Consider the following 17,704-nt stretch of genomic DNA (forward strand, 5'->3'; position numbering starts at 1 on the left):
GTCAGTCTGGGCTCAGGGCCCGCACTCTTGCCTCTGTGTTCCCGGCTGTGTCCACGTTAGTGACTGGTGTTCTTTCCCAATACCCAGTGTAACCCTTTTCCCTTTGTTTCGGATACGAACAGAAAAAGCAAATACATTTAAAGTTGGGCTCATTTTTGGTAATAAAGGCCAGCTGAGGTGTCAAAGCTAAGCTAGACAAACATGTTTGTGTACGAGTATCTGAATTGCTTCACATGACATCTGCTCTTGAAAAGGAAGGAAACCCCCAAGTAGCGCAAACACGGTAGAATCTAAACTCCCGTTCTTAAAGTCCACGATTGGTGTTCCCAACCAGGGGACAGCTCTTCTGGGAGGGGTGACTTGTGAGCCCAGGAATCTTCCTGCTCGTGTCTCCACCACTGTCCACGAGCGGCTTTTACAGTTGCCCTGTGCTTCTCACAGGCCACGGCTGAGCGTGGTCAGTTCTGTTCCCCTATGACCGCACCTCCCCACACGTGGACCCAGGGGAATAGCATCCTGGGAGCAGAGGACACCCCGAACAGCCTGCAGGTCCCTGCCACACCATATAGTGATGACACATTTCACATGTCACTGAAGAAGTCACGGCACTTTGTAATGAGTATGACAAAGCAGAGTTTAAATTCAGAGTCACAGAGAATCGGTGGCTACCGTAATGGGACTACGGGGGTGTGGAAAAGGCACATTTGAATCTTGAAGTGTAGTGTCATTTTCTTGTGTTTAAGTATCTGTTTTTAATCTTTCTTTTTAATTGTTTTAACTTGTAGGGCCCTTTAAAAGGACGCAGAGTGGAAGGAATTCAGTATGAAGACATTTCGAAACTTGCCTGAGTTTGAAAATTTATTAACACATTAAAATCCTAAAGCATCAAATTGGTGTTCACCAAGGCATTACGAGACTCTACTGTGTTAGGGTGTTTCTTTTGTATAAAGCAAATGGGTTTATTTAAATATTACTGTATAGTTGTTCAGCTAAGCTTACAGAAAAATCTAATTATGTCTCACGAAGTATCAAAACAATGTAAATTTTGTTCTTGGTGTTTTTGTTGCCTTTATAATATTTCCTTAATGCTTTTTAATCTTCATTAAAAGACTTATTGTAAAGTGTTTTATATAAGACTATTTAGAATCCTACAGTTAGAGGAAGTCCTTCATATACTCTCTATTTTCTGTAGTAAGTTTGTAAATTATAAATGTAATGACATTTTAAAAAGTCAGACTATAAACAGAGTCACGGACATACATGGACGTCCTTGTCCGTGTCATGGACATGGAGTTCACACACCATATAATTTCACCAATTTAAAGTACACAATTCAGTGGTTTTTCGTACATCTCCAGAGTCGCGCGCCCATGCTCACTATTCACCTAGAGCACTGTCATCGCCGGGAGTCCTCCCTCTCTCCCTAGCCCCCGGCCACCACTAGTCTACTTCCGGTCTCTGATTTGCCTCTTCTGGGCACTTCCTGTCAGTGGAACCGTACAACATGGGGTCTTCTCATGACGAGCTTCTGTCAGGTCGCATCATGTTCTCAAGGTCCGTCCACATTGGCATGTGTCGATGCTCCCTTCCCTTCTTGCTGAGCGGTAGTCCACTGTGTGGACAGGCCACGCTGTTAAAATCCATCAGTTGGTGGCCATTTTGGCTGTTTCTGCTTTGGGGCTATCTGGAGTCATGGTGCTGCAGGAACATTCAGGTATAAGATTTTCTGGGGATGTACGTTTTCAGCGCCTAGGAATGGAGTTGCTGAGTCTCACTGGAACTCGTCCGTGTTTGACATTTTGAGGAACTGCTGGGCTGTTCAAAGTGGCTACACCGTTTTACAATCCCATTGACAATGTTGAACTATACATTTTTAAGTAATAGAGCAGTGGCTTGTTTAGGGATGCAAAAGATAGGAAATCCATCTCCTACTTGGGTTGTGAAAAAGAAATCTTTAAATAAATGAATATATCATTCCCAGGACAAAAGGAGCAGGCCTTAGCTTCCTGTGGGGTTGAGTACGGCCAACCTTATCGGGGATCCGTCTCTGTGTTGGCTCTGCTCTGCCCCTCGCACCAGCAAGGTGCCTGCCGGCGTCTCCCACTTCACATCTTCCCTTTCTCCCACAGTTCAGACACAAGACTGGAACGGAGTTTGAACTGGTCCACACTGGGACAGATCACTCCAGATGCAAGGGCTGGACTAGACTGATCGGCCAGACTTGGGGTGTGTGCCAGCCCCGAGGCGATCTCTCTTGGACTTAGCGTCAGGGAGAGGTGAGAACTTCTCTTGCCAGAAGCTGGGAGAACATGTGCTGATGAGCAGAAACAGAAGACACTGTGTAAGATGTAGTAAGAGGATGATGTCAGTAGCTTTGCCAACATGATTCTTCCAGGAGGAGTTCACGTGTTTCTGAACTAACTTGACAGCATAGTCACATGAAAAGGAACTGGGTTTTGGAGTTGAGCAGACTTGCAATGAAATTTTGGCTGTTCTTTTCACCAGCTGTGTAATCTCAGAAAAGATCGTGTTCTTGAGTTTCAATGTTTTTAATGTACAAATTGTCAAAAAAGAAAAGAGGTGTCTTTAGGGTTCTTGAGAGAACTACAGAAAATACATAGAAAGTGTCGGACATGGTGGTGTGCGGTGGTTCAGTAAATGGAGCCACATGTTTATGGCCTGGCCTGGTATTAATCTGGCCCGAAGAAATTTCAGGAGGAAGAAGGTTCTTTCCAATAATAAAATGGTGAATAAACCACAACAGAGTTCACATTGCCTCCCCCAAATCTCTGTTGGGAATCACCTCCCTGGTTTTCTTCTTAGGAAAAAAGGTTTCCTCCCTCCATCCCACATTTTTATTCTTTTCCCCAACATCTTCCTGAAGTTATTTTCAGAATAAACTCAAGTGGCATCATGGAGGTGACTTTTAACTTTAAAAACCTGAAGCACAAAAATACGATTCTAAGTGACAGGACATGTTTTCCTGTAAGTTCTTAGAGCCCAGTAGTGGTTACATTACACAAAGTGACTGCAGACACCTAAAAGCAAGTTTTATATGGACTTTCTTTTCCAAGTATGGCAAGCTATTTTTCTTTACATAGACTTTGGTGGGGGGCAGTTTTAAGTTCACAGGAAAATTGAGCAGAAGGTATGGAGATCTCACACCTATCCCCGTCCCCACACATGCACAGCCTGCTCACTATCCACGAGCCCCACCAAAGTATCACATTTGTTGTAATGAACCCATGAGAACGACTGACTCTTTGTCATTGTCCAAAGTGTACAGTCTATATTAGGGTCACTATTGGTATCTCACATTCTACAGGTTTGGACAAAATGATCATGAAATGTATTCACCATTACAGTATCATACAGAACAGTCTGACCAGCCTAAAAATATCCTCTGTGTTTTGCCTATTCATCCCTCTGTCCCTGCAGTTCAACCCTTGGTAATCGCCGGTTTGTTGGTTGGTTAGTTGGTTGGTTTTTTGCTGTCTCCATAGTTTTGCCTTCTCCATAATGTCGTATACTTGGAATCGTACAGTATGGAACCTTTTCAGATTGGCTTCCTTCACTTAAAAATGTGCACGGAAGGTTTCTCCTTGTCTCTCTATGGCTTGACAGCTCATTTCCTTTCAGCGCTGTGTAATATTTCTTTTTCTGGACGTACCACAGTCTACCCACTCCCCTCCTGAAGGACATCTTGGTTGCTTCTAGAGTCTGTCAATTATAAATAAATCTGCTATAAACATCCAGGCATAGTTTTTACCTGGACGTGTTCTCTGCTCGGGGTAAACACCAAGGAGCATAATGGTAGGGTCCTATGGTAAGAGTATGTTTAGTTTTCTAAGAAACTGCCAAACTGTCCTCTGAAGTGGCTGCACCATTTTGCAACCCTACAAGCAATGGTTGAGAGCTCCTCTTGCTCCACATCCTCACCAACATTTGGTGTTGTCAGTGTTTTGATTTTTGGCCGTTCTGATGGGCATGTAGTGGTATCTCATTGTTACTTTAATTTAAAATCCCCTAGTGACGTATGACATTGAGCATCTTTTCATGTGCTTTTTTGCCATCTTTGTTTCTTTGGTGAGGTGTCTGCTTAAGTCTTTTGCCCATTTTTTTTTTAATTGGGCTGTTCATTTTCTTATTATGGAGTTTTAAGAGTTCTTTGCATATTTTGGATAATAGTCCTTTATCAGATACATCTTTTGCAAATATTTTCTCCCAGTATGTGGCTTTTCCTCTCATTTGTTAGAAAGTTATTTTTCATCATCCCATTTGAGGTCATATCAAGTTATTGCTAATAGTGTCTTGGGAAACCAGATCCCCTGGGTTTTCTTTGTTGGGAATGCCATTAGGTCCTATTGCCTTTTTTGCTGCTTTTCCCCCCATGTGCTCCTGTCTATCCATTTTTGCTGTCATGCTTGAGTGAACTCATTCACAAACATTTACTGAGTGCCTCTGGTAAGTAAGCCATTGCAGTAGGTACTGAAGATTTAGGTGTGAGAAGCAGGTATAGACCCAGGATGTGTGTTGTATAGGAATTGACAATGTTCAGTGAACTGATATTCAAATGAAATGATTAGCCAATAGAGAGAGAAACTTGATAATCTGGGGCAGCTGCTTAAAAATTCTATCCTAATCTCAGTAAGAGATAACATCAACTGATACCAAGATATATCTCAGTTCCTTCTTTGCTAAAACAGTATCACAGGATTAGAATATGAATCAGCCTTGATTTTTAGGTTGGTTATAGGATTGAAGTGCCCCCAGAAATGTTAAGGGGATAACTGAATCATTACACTGTTAAAAGGAAACATCCTTGATTTTTCTTTATCCTACCTGGAGATCCCAGAAAAAAGTCACCCCTGTAGACTAGGCCAGTGTGAAAAGGTGTTAAAAATAATAATACTAAATTCTTACAGATTTTTATGTATACAGCACCCATGAGCAATAGTTAAGCATTTTCATATATTCAGGCAGCTGGGTAACTTTTACTTTGATCTTACAGGATCTCTGGGGTGACTTACATCTTTCAGTTGGGATGAGGCTGAAGAGAAAATGCCACTTTTTATGGTATTAAATGATCCTGTAAAGCACGTAGAGTGAGTTGCCTACGATCTTGCACCAGTAGGTACTAAAATAACTCCTGATTCATAGTTCATTTTTACTACACATTGAGAGAATCTTCAATTTACTTTTTTTCCCATTATTTTCTTGGATTGCCAATTCTTCGAAAATGTCTTTAATTTTCAGTAATTTAAAAACACAAGCAAACATAAACTTATGACAGAGGTGCGATCTGAGCCAAGGGGCTGTTTTTTTTCAAACATGGGCTCTCGTTTCCTTGACAATCAGACGTATATATATTTGTGTGGTTTAATAGAAACCACTTAGGTTGATACTTATGAACGCTTTGAAGCTCGGCTACGGAAGTCCTACAGATGCTTAATACATATGACAGAGAGCAGCCCTGTGATACCCAGCTGAGGTGTCAGTGGAATGCCGCTACTCTATCCAAAATTAAATACTGATCCATTCCCAGTGGGTTGCAAAGTGCTCCAGAGAATAAGCAAACGTAATACAGGGACTTGTCAGGTTTTTTCCTTTATTGCTGAAAGTATAATACTTTCAGAAACTAATCAAGAGATAGACAGTGGAAGAGTTTCTTCCTTTCATTTGAAATTCAAAACTGAGTATTCATTCATAACTCTAATTATATAGAGAAGGCATATTACAGGTCTCAGTGGGGACCCGTGGACAGTATGAGTACAAGTTTAATTTTATTGTTCAACACACCAGCTATTAATAAAGGTTTTGATAATTTGAGTAACATGGATTTGACTTTAACTCTAGTTTATTTGATAGAATCCTTGTTCAGTATTCTGCATATGAATGCACAGCCCAAGTTTTAATCTGTAGATTAAAACTACAGAGTACATATAAAATACTAGGAATCAACCTGAACTTATACATCTAAAGGTATAAAAGTCTTAAGGTCTAAATTTTTACCAAGTAACAGAATTAATTATAAGAACCCACTTTTAAAGTTTGGGTTAAATATGAGCATTTTAAGATCAGTACGTTTGAAATAGAAAATGGGAAAGATGTCGTAGACTTTTTTAATGTACCACAGATGAAGCTGAAAAGCAATGCCATTCACCTCTTCAGCACTGGGGTCACCTCTGGATGCTAGAAAGATCGCATTTCTTTAATATTTTACAAGTAGGTCAAAAGACAATCACTTGATTCTTCAAATACATGTTGGGTGTGTCCAAAAAGGGAGTTCTGTGTACTTTCTAAACTAAAAATGACCTTTACTAAATTATGGAGGGAACGCTTCATAAAGGTGTACTTTTAAACATTTTTTTAAGTGTGATTTTGCCAGTTTGGCCTTTGGAAATATATTCCAATCTTAGAAATCGAATTTTAAAGGGCAGTTAGAAACAAAGGAAAGTACAGACTTAAAAATGAATCAGATTTGCACCATCTCACCAAGATCCACTAGATTAATGCAGACCTAATGAAGTCATCCAGTTGGTGGTTTAGGTATTCTGCCTTACAAATGTTGTTAGCCTTTCATTAAGACAGAACTTGCTAGTCAAATTTATTTTGAAATAAAGTCTAATCATCCAAGGTTTAATAATGTAAGTGGCATCACTCTCAAGAATTGCTTAAATACAGACAAAAAGTCTACAAGGGATACTCAGGGAGCCTCTGTGTTCAAGATCATTAAATCTGTGTGAAATGTGTGGCTTCCAGAAAATTTGGAACTGTGATTGTCTCCGAATTCATAATAATGTCAATATTGTGTGCAATTAGCCATGTGAGGTAATGTCCAGAGCGATATTAAATATGTGAAGAATTTGGGACCAACACCATCCCTGAGGTGATCCTGGGACAATGGCATCAGGGAGGAAGACCAGTTAGGACAGATTATAATTTAATAAGCAGACACCCACATGTTTGTACAGTATCTTATTGGGAGAATGGCTTTGAGAACAGAAAAAGGTTGGTGAACTAAGGCATTGTGACTGTATTTTATGTGTAACCTTGGCTGGGCCATGGGGTACCTACAGAATGAGTCAAACATTAGGTGTTTCTATGAAGGTGTTTTTGGATAACATCTACATTTAAATCATAGACTGGGTGGAACAGAGGGCCTGCCCTAAGTGGGCCGCATCCAATCAGTTGAAGGTCAGCAGAGCAGAGAGGGAACGCTTCCCCCCGTGAGCAAGAATACTCCAGCTGCCTGTGAATTTCATCTGCGACACTGATTCTTCCTGCCTAATGGCCTTCAGACAAAAACACCGGCTTTCCCTGGGTAAGCCGCTTTCCTTTGCATGACCTTGATGGACACCTCCTAGTATCGGACAACTCAACAAAATCCTAAATCCAAAGTGTTTATTTTTCTTCAGATGTATTAACAGGTTTTATAGACCACCGTGACCTCTGGCTAGTGTTTTAATTACTCAGACTGAAGAATGACTGCAGGGAAAAGCGTGACCTGCAGAAAATTTCCAAAGCCATCCATCTTTAAGGCCTCTTGAGAAAGCTATAAAGCTGAGGCACAAAGTAATCCTTGTAATGCCCATCGATGAAACCTTTTCCACTGTTGTGCACAAACCAACAGGAGACCTCTGTTCCAAACACTCTGTCTGTTCGGTAGTCTTTCTGCAGACCCCTGCAAGGAAAATGGTGGGTATGGTTAGGACACAGTCCAAGGCTTGGTCAGCCTGCATATCGGGAAAGAAGAAAGTTCCCTCCCTTGCTGTTCTTTGTAGCATCTTCCTTCTCATACCGGATCTCCTCACCCTTCCCCATCCCCTTCCCCAAGTCGTAAGGAACGTCATTTTCTGGGGCTTGGTGTTGGAAGGACAGATAATAAGCAGTGAATCTTTAGATAATTCAAATAACCCTTTGGAGATTGACCAAGATAGCCTTTTCCAGCAAGGTGAAGAGTGCAAATTAACTTTCTGTTGGAAAGAAGGGGGGAACCCAACACTGGAGTGCTGTGGGCTAACCCCAGGTCACCTGCAGAGTGAATCTGAGATGCCTCCCACCTTCCCTAGGCAGGTGAGTATTTAAAGGTGATACCAGCTGTTTCTGAGACATTCATGCCTTTCCCTTAAAGGACAAAGAAGCCAGCAATTTAAAAAGTCATAGGGCATATTGTCACTAGCAAGCTTTTGAACGTATAGGATGGTGCACAGTTCGAGTTCAACTCAGTTTGAGTTACAAGTCAAAGAGTGCTTGCAGTAGGTGAACTTGAGGCCCAACATTTACCTTTGTCATTAGAGGCTAGCAGATGTGCATTCACCAGCCTCGGATGACTTATCTTACTATGATTAATGGTGCTCACCATTCCTTTGTCAAACACGCTCACTGACGCCCACTGGTAACTCGCTGGTTCCCAGTGAGCCCGAACCAGCTGAGTGGTGTACTCATGAAGAGCTCATCATTTTGTTTCGTTTTAAGATTTTATTTATTTACTTAACAGAAAGAGGGAGAGGGAGAGAGCACAAGTAGGGGGAGTGTCAGACAGAGAGAGAAGGGGAAGCAGGCTCCTCGTTGAGCAGGGAGCCTGATGTGGGGCTGGATCCCAGGACCCTGGGATCATGACCTGAGCCGAAGGCAGGTGCTTAACCCACTGAGCCCCCAGGGTGCCCTCAGAGTTCACCGTTTTACTTCCCAAGGCCATGTGTGGTGGTACGTATTGCTTAATTATGGCTGCAATTTTATCGCTTACTTATGTGGAAACCAATGACATTGTGTGCAAAGAAGGTCATTCATTTTTTTTTTTTGGAAAGTCATTCTTATAAAGCCAAGTTGATTGCTTTGTAGAAACTCTTAAAATGCAACAACAACAACAAACAAACAAACAAAAAACACCTGGCCCAAAAAACCCCATCTGCTTTAAAATGCTGTCAGATACCACAGGGGAGTCTATAATTGAGGACTGGGAGAAACTGAAAAGATTGGTAAGAACGTTACACTCAATGCTTGGCGATACGGAATTCTCACTTCACAACGAGCATATGGATATGGTTGGCGTGAGGAAGGCTACACAACAATGCATTTGGTAGATTCATGCTCAGGAAGAAGAGCCCAGTCTCAGGTAGACACATCCATTCATTCTCTAGTACTACGGTTCACAGGTTGTTTTATTTATTTATTTATTTATTTATTTTGAAGATGTATTTGTTTTGTTTTACTCTAGAGGGAGTGGGGAGGGAAGGGCAAGGAAGAGGAAGAGAGGGAATCTCAAGCAGACTCCGTGCTGAGCGCAGAGCCCCGTGTGGGGCTCGATCCCATGACTCTGAGGTCATGACCTGAGCTGAAACAAGAGTCAGGCACTCAACGGACGGAGCCCCCAGGTGTCCTGGTTCACAGGAATTCTTACGATTTCCTCCTTTATCAGCTTTTTCAGTAACCGAGCTACCGTACAAGGCCAAGGCTGTTACACCGTCAGTCCACCCATTATGCATTACAGCCTTGGCCTTGTATGGTAGCTATTGTCTAGCTGGTTCTTACTCGCACGGAGGCTGGCCGGCCTGCGGCGTCCTGACGCAAACCTGGTGTGTGTGTCTGTTCCTAAGGAGCTGTTGAGTCTGACATCGGGAACACTTGCAAGAGCTTTTCTTACTTGGATGTGACTGTGTGAGTGTAACCCCGAGACACGCTGTCTGTTACTGTCGTATGCCCCCAAAGCCTACCTGGTGACAGTCAACGTGTGTCCCTTCACTTCCATGCTTGCCTCTGGCTTCTCGGGGACCTTTCCCGGTCGTTCATCAAAGATACGGACTTTTGGCTCGTGCATGAACTGACCTAGTGAGACAAAGTCCAGACGCTGATTTACATGAAGCCCAAGGGCCAGTTAAAAAAAGCAGTCTTGTGGTCATTTGACCCAAGCCGCATTTCGGTACGCATCTACCCACCCCCCAACCCCGAATTTCTAAGGTAGAAAGACATATTGAGAGAAGGGCAGAGCAATGGGAGGGATGGGTCCTTCCCAGGAGCAAAGCTGGCTGGCTCATGCCGCGTTCATCTCACAGACGAGGCCGACCTGCCAGGATGAGCAGTGGACCGGAACGCCTGCCCTGATGACGGGCTGAGCACCTGCCAAGTGGCTCAAATCTCAGGGACAAGGTTTGTGATGCCCCATGCTTCAACTGGAACCACTCCTTAAAACGTTGTAGGGAAAGTTGACCGAGATGCCTGACTTCCCAAACCAGGTCACCTCTACCCAGTTAGAAAGAAAAACAAAACCCTCTGATGCAAAATTGAAAGTCTGTGTTATTCCTCTAACTGTTTGCCCAGTTTGTGAGGATGAAATCCTGGCTCAGGGAGAACCTCACCTGCGGTAGCAAAGATCTTGGCTAGAGCCCTGCACTGCTCTGCGGGGCTGCGTGAATCATGTTTGCTATTTTTGTGCTTTAAGATCGGACATCAAAACCCCTGACGGCTGGGGAGAGACTGCCCCTCCCAGGGCCAGCAATTTTGAAAGACACTGGAAGACTCAGGAGCGAGCCTGTGATCTGCACATGAACCATCCCAGGGCCAGACTGCCTCTCTCTGACCCGTGTGACCTGGAAGCTATCCCAGGGCCAGGGACCAGGTAAGTAGACTGCCCTAGAGCCCAAAGCCTGCCAAAATGCTTCAAGACGGCCAACCCAGAACTAGACTGCTCTGCCTCGTCTTCCCACAGAAACCCAGGAGAGGCTCTGGCCTAAACCTGTTGCTTCAGGTCCCTGACTAAAGCCTGGCTTTGCTCTGTGGCCCTGCAGGGTGGGACATGCCTCTTTGTTTCAGGGGGGAACTGAGTGACCGGAAACGTTTCTGTCAATGGCACTGACCCTTGTGTGTCCTCAGTCCCCTGTATAAATCAAGATCCAGGCATAGAGTGTGGCCCCAACCTGTCCTTTGAGTCCAGACCCGTCACTGTGCAAGTTCTAACCTCCCCATTTGCTCGAGACCCAGACCCAATTGCCAGATGGTCGAGAGACACCGTACCTATCAGTCCATGCGCTTTAGGTGAAAACTTGTTTGTGGGGGGAATGTAGATCCCCAAAAAGTCTACATTCACCGGATGCTTCTTCCAAACGCGATGGAGTAAAACAGAGAAGGACATGTCTTTATCCACGGTGATGGTCACAGTTTGCTCTTTCTTCACAGAGACAAGCACCCTGGGGCAGAAAGCAAAATGGGGTCCACGTTTCTAGAACACACTGTTTAGGAAGCCATGCCTCCCACCGTGAGCCTGAGCTTGCCGTCCCGCCCTGGGCAATTCCACGAGTGTTCTAGGCCCTCCACAGCATTTTTTTGGGGGGTCACAGAATGTTGTTTTCACTCCTGGCTCTGGAACAATGTCAGTTTCGGTGTTTGTATAAAAACAATAAACAGGTGATCAGGGGACAATATGACACAGTCCAGTGTTTTCCAGGCACACTCTGACACGGAGCTGGCTGGAGTGTTCGATGGATTCCTTCACTTATCCAGCACGTATCTACCGAGCCCTCAATCCATGCCAGGCTGCGGGAAGGTGCCGAGACACAGAGTGGCCACAACACGTGGAGCCAGCTGCCAGGAACGGGGTGGGGTTAGGCACCAACAATCTTTCTGAACCTCTGCTTCTTCACATTTAAAATGATAGCTAAGTTCTACGTTTCGGTCACGGATTTCCGCATTGATCTGTGTAGTCAGGCGTGGAGGACAGGACCGCGACCGGACACAGTAATACTCACCTCTGGCTAATGACGCGAGCGGTGTCAGACCAGGAAAGGACAGACACCCGAGAGCGCCGGCTCAGGGTGATGGTCTTGGTGCTGATTTCTATTTTCATGTCTTCGCTTTGGAAATAAAATCCCAGGGTTCCAAAATAGGTGCTGAGTTTTTCGTTCTTTGGTTTCTTGGCACCAATGAGCTGTCCATTGACCAAAATCCCTGGAGAAGAAAACATGCTTTTTTCTCTCTGTGCACCATCAAAGTTATAAAACTTGACAAGATGGGAAAAGTGTTATTTTTTGGCTTGATTTCTTATATAATATTTTTCCTGAACAGCTTTCACTTTGTTACTATGTTTTATTATACTTTAAATGACTCACATCACAGTAAGATCTGCTAGTTCACACTCAGTCTCTTAGCTACTCTAATTCCCATGGGAATAAATTTATAATTCTTTGCTCACCAATTATCAGAGTTGGAAAAGTACAGGGCTTCTCTTAAGGTGGGAAGGAACGAAATCCTAGGTAGTGACAGTGAAACATGGCAATGATCGAATTGCCTAGTTCAAATACAGCATCTTTTTATTTTACCTGATTCTGGATCAGAAACAAGGTTGAGAATCTTTCCAGGTTCCGAGTCAATATTGAAACAGATATTCTTTTCATTTTTTGGCAGGTAAATGATGAAGTGTGGGTCATTTTCAACTGGAAAATAGAGACAAAGAAATCAAACAAAATCATAGAAAGGAGGGGGACACCGAACAGAACTTCATTCCTGAAACCTTTTACTTAATAAGAACAAATACTTCCAGTGCTTGTCCTAGATGCTAGCTTCTGTTCCAGGTGTTGGGGGCCCGTGGTGTAGACAGACCCATTGTTCCTTCCCCATGGGACAATTCAGAGTTTTAAGTTATTTTACACCTATAACATATACTTCTTCTGTAGCTATCATGTATGATCTAGGCTAGAGACAAAAAATGAATAAGACAGACACAAATAATAAGAAAAGCACACAATACATCAGGTCTACATGTATACTGCATACGCATACCTCCATCAGTGAGTGTTGTATAAATAGATAAAACGACGTGTGTGTTTTTAAGCAGCTATACACGATACATAAAAATATAGGAGATGTAATGTTATTTGTTGGCATACTGATGGATATTAATCAATTCCAAGAACACTGAAGCATCGAGCGACTCTCAAGAAAGAATTACTTTGTTGCTGGACAACCTTATTCTGATTGATCTTTCTTGTTTGTCTAATCATTCAACAAATAATTGGTGAGAAAAAAAAAAAACAGGTCTATCCAAAGCACTGAATTAGGCAACGTTTGGTGTAGCTATAAATAAGTCACGGTCTTATTTATAAGACCTTCAAGAAAGTCAGAATTTAATGGAGTGACCAAGATTCTCTCCTTGACTAAACACTTAGGCTCCTCCGACCTTTTCAACGAGGCCTCAACTTTTGGACTCACACGTTAGCTTCTGCGCTGCCCAATTTTAGCAAGAATCCTAGTAGGTTGGGTTAGGTAGAATATCTGCTCTCCCTATTGAGCTCCTTAGGTATCTAATTGGGTTCCTCATTCCCTGCCACCCTCCAGGTGACGTCAGATCTCCTGGCTGCCTTCAGCAGGAAGCCTGTTCCATTGGTTTGACCAGAATCCCCCTCACTCCTGACGTTTCCTCCGCGTGATTTCGCACCCACTTCCCCAGGCTGTATTTGGAGCTGAGTCCAATCTTCTCCACCCAACTGCAAGATCCCATTGCGGGGGTCCCCATATCCATCACCACGGCCCCCCCTTGAGTCAAGATCTTCCAGACTCTAATGTGTGCTCTAATGAATATCGTGAATAATTTTTTTTCTTCAGTGTTTCTTTCATAGAGACAGACACAACCACTGAGGGAAGAGAGAGAGTAAAATAAATGACACAAAAATGGCACAAGCCAGTCGTTCTGAGGGTAAAGACGAAGGGTGACCAGCCCCACCTGGCCCGTTGAGAAAGGCCTGGTGAAGGAGTTTGCACAAAGCCTTGACGTTAGGAGACGCAAAAGACACAGGGGAAACGGAGATTTTATTCTGAGTGCACAGTGCGGAGGTAGGAAAGTTGGCGATTTGTTTGCAAAACACCTCGATGTAACTAGGAGATGGGTTCTTGAAGAACGTAGAAAAAGACCCAAAATGGGCGTCATGGAGAGGGGCAGAGCACCACACCAAAGACTGGAGCTTCAAGTTGGGAGCTCTTTGAAGTTTCTGAGAAAAAATGCGACATGATTTGATTTGGGGGAAATTACTCGTTACAGTATAAACTCAGTATTGGGACACGGACGTGGGAAGATCAGTTAGCAGCTAACGCAGCAATAGCGCAGGCAACAGACGTCACCTGAACGGGAAACGGGACGGACGAGGGAGGGAAGATTCCAGAGACCCGTGGCAGAAGCCACAGTGTCAGGTAACTGAGCGCCAAGGTACAATTCAGACCAGCCAGGCTTCCAGCCCGAGTCAATGAAGGGCGTGGGGAGGAGATGGTCGAAGCCCTAAGAACCGCAGTGGTTGCCTTTCCCAGATTAAAACTGAAAGAGCAAGCTTCCGTTCCCCGAGAGGCTGTTTTCTAGATGTTACCACAAAGTCCCAGGCAAACATTAACTCAGATAATTCTCCTCACGTCCTCGCACAGGACGGGTCGCCTGCCTGAGGTCCCATGATGGGGTCGGACTGTGGCAGATCCAGGACCACAGCCACGCTGCCCCGCGACAAGCCCATTCTCCTACCCACTCCGACACGCTCGCTCATGTTCAAGTGTGTGTTTCAGAACATGAAATGGAAGATAAAGGAATGCACAACAGAAGTACAATCTGGTGCTTCTCTGCACCGCTCACACTACAAAACTCTCGCCACCAGGTCAAAAAATACTTGGTGAATCGATTTTGTGCTGCGCTGGGCACTAGAGGGCATCCTTAAAACGCAGAACAAAGGTTCTCGCATCTCTTTTTCAATTAAAAAAAAAAAATCATTTTGGTATGAGAGTCTCTTCCTTTACACAAATATGGTGTTTGGAAATATTTTTGGAAGGACTTGGCTTTTTATTAGAGATCATGATTGATTCTGCCATTTTAATTAACCCAAATCCTATTACTCACACCTGCTGGTGGGTAACCACGGATCGGTACTGCCCTACCGACCTGACACCACTCCAGACAGCAGAAGTGAAACATTATACTTAGATTAGCGTCTGTAGCCTCACATTTAGATCAGGTTGAAGGCGAATGGAAGGCCGCCAGGACTAACTTCACAGATTCCTGAGGACCTGGGCTTTATGAGCTCCCACGGGGAACCAGGAACTGCTGTTATAGCCACCCCACAACTTAACACCACCCCCGTTTTACAGGTGGGCTCACTGAGACCTAGAGAGGTTCCACGGTCTGGCCCACGGCCACGGGGGCAGAGTCTGACCCTGGAACTGTCCAGCTCTCCAGACCTTGTCCCCTTAACGGCATTGCACAGCAGACTATGTAAACTCAGAGGGAACACCGCATTCGTACTGGAAAGAACTCGAAAACAGAGTTAGCTTTTTCGCTACGTATTTCTACAGAAGCTTCTTTCTGGAAAGTCGCAGAGGAAGGGGCGCCTGCACATGCAATCTCCAAAGAGAATGTTCCTTGCATCGATGCCCTGTGGAGCCCCCTGGCCTGAGAAGAGCGTCTCGTCCACTCCCTAGGGTTCAGCTCACCCAGCTGGAGATGGCGTGCTCTGGACTGGACTGGACCCCCGAGCTTCATAGGTTGGAACCCTAACCACCAGTACACGATGTCTGGAGGAGGGGCCCCCATCAAGGGATCGGTGCCCTGCTGAGAAGGGACACGGGGGAGCTTAGCCTTCCTCTCTGCAGGGCACACACAGAGAGGTCATGTGACCACACAAGAAGATGCCGGCTGTGTACAAGCCGTCCCCAGCTGGCACCTTGATCTTGGACTTCCCTGCCTCTAGACCTGTCATTTAGACCAGCAAGGCTGGGGTATCTGGTTATGGCAGCCCAAGCTGATTAATACACAGAGTCATCTGCTGTTAGTGGAGGTCAACTTGTTCACCAGGACTTTTTTTAAACATCTATCAACGCTGCACATGATTGTGACCCGACTGGGGGCCGGGACGTGAGAGCCGTGGTGAAGGCCTCTTACCTCTCATCACATGTGGGGGAGGAGTTGCCTCGAGCACCTGAGCTCCCAGCACAGGCATCGGGATCATCGGTGTCGGGGAAGGGTTGACCCAAGACGGGACTGAACTCGGACCAACCTTGCTGCCATAGTACAGGGCACCTGTGTAGAAAAACCCGTGGCCATTAGTGTCCCAGCTTACTTTTCCTTGGAGATTTCTTACAAGGTCCAGAATCTATGTTATGTGGGCACTGGAGGTCCTCAGCTAAGGTTTTCTCCCAGTAATTTTATTCCAGAATTTTCTCTCTCCTAGCTCCTCCTGTCTTTATACTGTGTGGGCCTGCTGGAGGGATCTCTGCAGAGTCTGGAACCTGGGCTGTGGGATCTGCCCCACGGAGGCAGGAGAAGGGCCCCACGTCTTCATCCTAGGCCGGGAAGATGATATCTAGGCCAGCCCCCGGAGAAGTCCCAGATTACGATCAGGTCCTGCCTGGATCTGTTCCTACTTCCTAACCAAACAACAATCTAAACAATTCAGCTCCTCGACCAACTAGTTTCCCCTATTGGTTACAACAAGCTCATTTTGCTTTCTGACACACAGGCAGTCTTCCTGTCTTGGAGAAAACAAGCGGCAGTTCACCTAGCATCTTATCTAGCTGATAACAACCCCATACCAACGCCAGTTTATCTAGAAGAGCTTTCTCCCCAGATAAATTGGCTGTGGGGCCCTAGGCTCTTGTAACTGGGATGCCAGAAGTAAGAGCTCCTTGACCCCTGGACCACTGTGGCAAATATGGCGTCTCACTCGGACAAAATTAAAAATGTGGAAAGTGGTGCTTCCGCTAAGCAGGCAACTCTTCAGACTGTGTTTCAACAGGACTAGGTCCTGAGAAACGGAGGGCAGGGAGAAGGTGATAAGCCAGCATCTTCTATATTTGGCTCATGTGTCCCTGAGCACATCCTAGGACCTTCCACAGGACTCAGGAATCAAGGGTGGCTTTTGTAGCAATTTCAAGTTCTCTGCTTCCACATATACCTCTCCCAAGAAAACCTCTTTCTCTTGGTTGAGAAGCAGAAGGCATGCTCTCTCACCAAAAACCTTCTGGAAAAATTGGTGTAGAACCAGAAATTGGAAAGACTCCAGACCATTGCAAGGGACACAAATCCTTTTGCAAGTCAGATGGTTTCCAATTCTTTGCTTTAAACCAAGTTGAGGGGCGCCTGGATGGTTTAGTGGATTAAGCCTCTGCTTTCGGCTCAGGTCATGATCCCAGGGTCCTGGGATCGAGCCCCGCATCGGGATCTCTGCTCAGCAGGGAGCCTGCTTCCTCCTCTCTTTCCCTGCTTGCCTCTCTGCCTACTTGTGACTTCTGTCTGTCAAATAAATAAATAAAATCTTAAAAATAAATAAATAAACCAAGTTGAAGTAGGACCCAAGGTATCACGTGTTAAATCATTAAAAATAATTTTTGCATCCTAGCTCCTATGTGAGTTCGGCAGATAAGTCTGAAGAAGCTGTAAATGAGTGATAGTTGCTGTGACCAAACTCATTCATTCCTATCTACTCACCTGTGTCAACAAGATTTATCAGGACCTAGCCTATAAAAAAAATTTTTTTAAAGATTTATTTTTAACTAATCTCTACACCCAACCTGGGACTCAAACTCCCAACCCCAAGATCAAGAGTCACACACTCCACCGACTGAGGCAGCCAGGCACCCCTACAATTTTTTTTTTTTAGTAAAAATGACACTGAATCCATCAATAAATAATATTTACACATACAGTCACATTTTTTCATTTTTAAGACATGATTTTCAATCA

General features: G+C 44.6%; 2 protein-coding genes and 1 long non-coding RNA gene across 3 annotated transcripts in view; 2 read left to right on the forward strand and 1 right to left on the reverse strand.

Moving 5' to 3' along the window:
- The window catches only part of KIN (Kin17 DNA and RNA binding protein), a 33,204-nt gene extending 32,083 nt beyond the window's left edge, over positions 1 to 1,121 (forward strand). Inside the window, exon 13 of the mRNA XM_045072376.1 lies at positions 786 to 1,121. Coding sequence (XP_044928311.1) covers positions 786 to 848 — 63 coding nt within the window. The 3' untranslated portion in view covers positions 849 to 1,121. The remainder of the gene's footprint in view (positions 1 to 785) is intronic.
- A 4,461-nt stretch (positions 1,122 to 5,582) lies between these two features.
- Positions 5,583 to 17,704, reverse strand: part of ITIH2 (inter-alpha-trypsin inhibitor heavy chain 2) — a 38,875-nt gene continuing 26,753 nt past the window's right edge. The window contains exons 16-21 of the mRNA XM_004757954.3: positions 15,905 to 16,042; positions 12,315 to 12,428; positions 11,745 to 11,943; positions 11,014 to 11,186; positions 9,717 to 9,828; positions 5,583 to 7,684 (exon numbers count right to left, since the gene is read on the reverse strand). Of these exons, the coding sequence (XP_004758011.1) occupies positions 7,537 to 7,684; positions 9,717 to 9,828; positions 11,014 to 11,186; positions 11,745 to 11,943; positions 12,315 to 12,428; positions 15,905 to 16,042 (884 nt within the window). The 3' untranslated portion in view covers positions 5,583 to 7,536. The remainder of the gene's footprint in view (positions 7,685 to 9,716; positions 9,829 to 11,013; positions 11,187 to 11,744; positions 11,944 to 12,314; positions 12,429 to 15,904; positions 16,043 to 17,704) is intronic.
- On the forward strand, positions 9,825 to 11,881 carry LOC123389782. The gene is made up of 2 exons (XR_006604428.1): positions 9,825 to 10,149; positions 10,442 to 11,881. It is a non-coding gene; the product is annotated as an uncharacterized LOC123389782 (long non-coding RNA).

The sequence above is a fragment of the Mustela putorius genome, unplaced genomic scaffold (assembly GCF_011764305.1).
Source record: "Mustela putorius furo isolate JIRA1106 unplaced genomic scaffold, ASM1176430v1.1 tig00004033_pilon_pilon_pilon, whole genome shotgun sequence".
Classification (NCBI taxonomy): domain Eukaryota; kingdom Metazoa; phylum Chordata; class Mammalia; order Carnivora; family Mustelidae; genus Mustela; species Mustela putorius.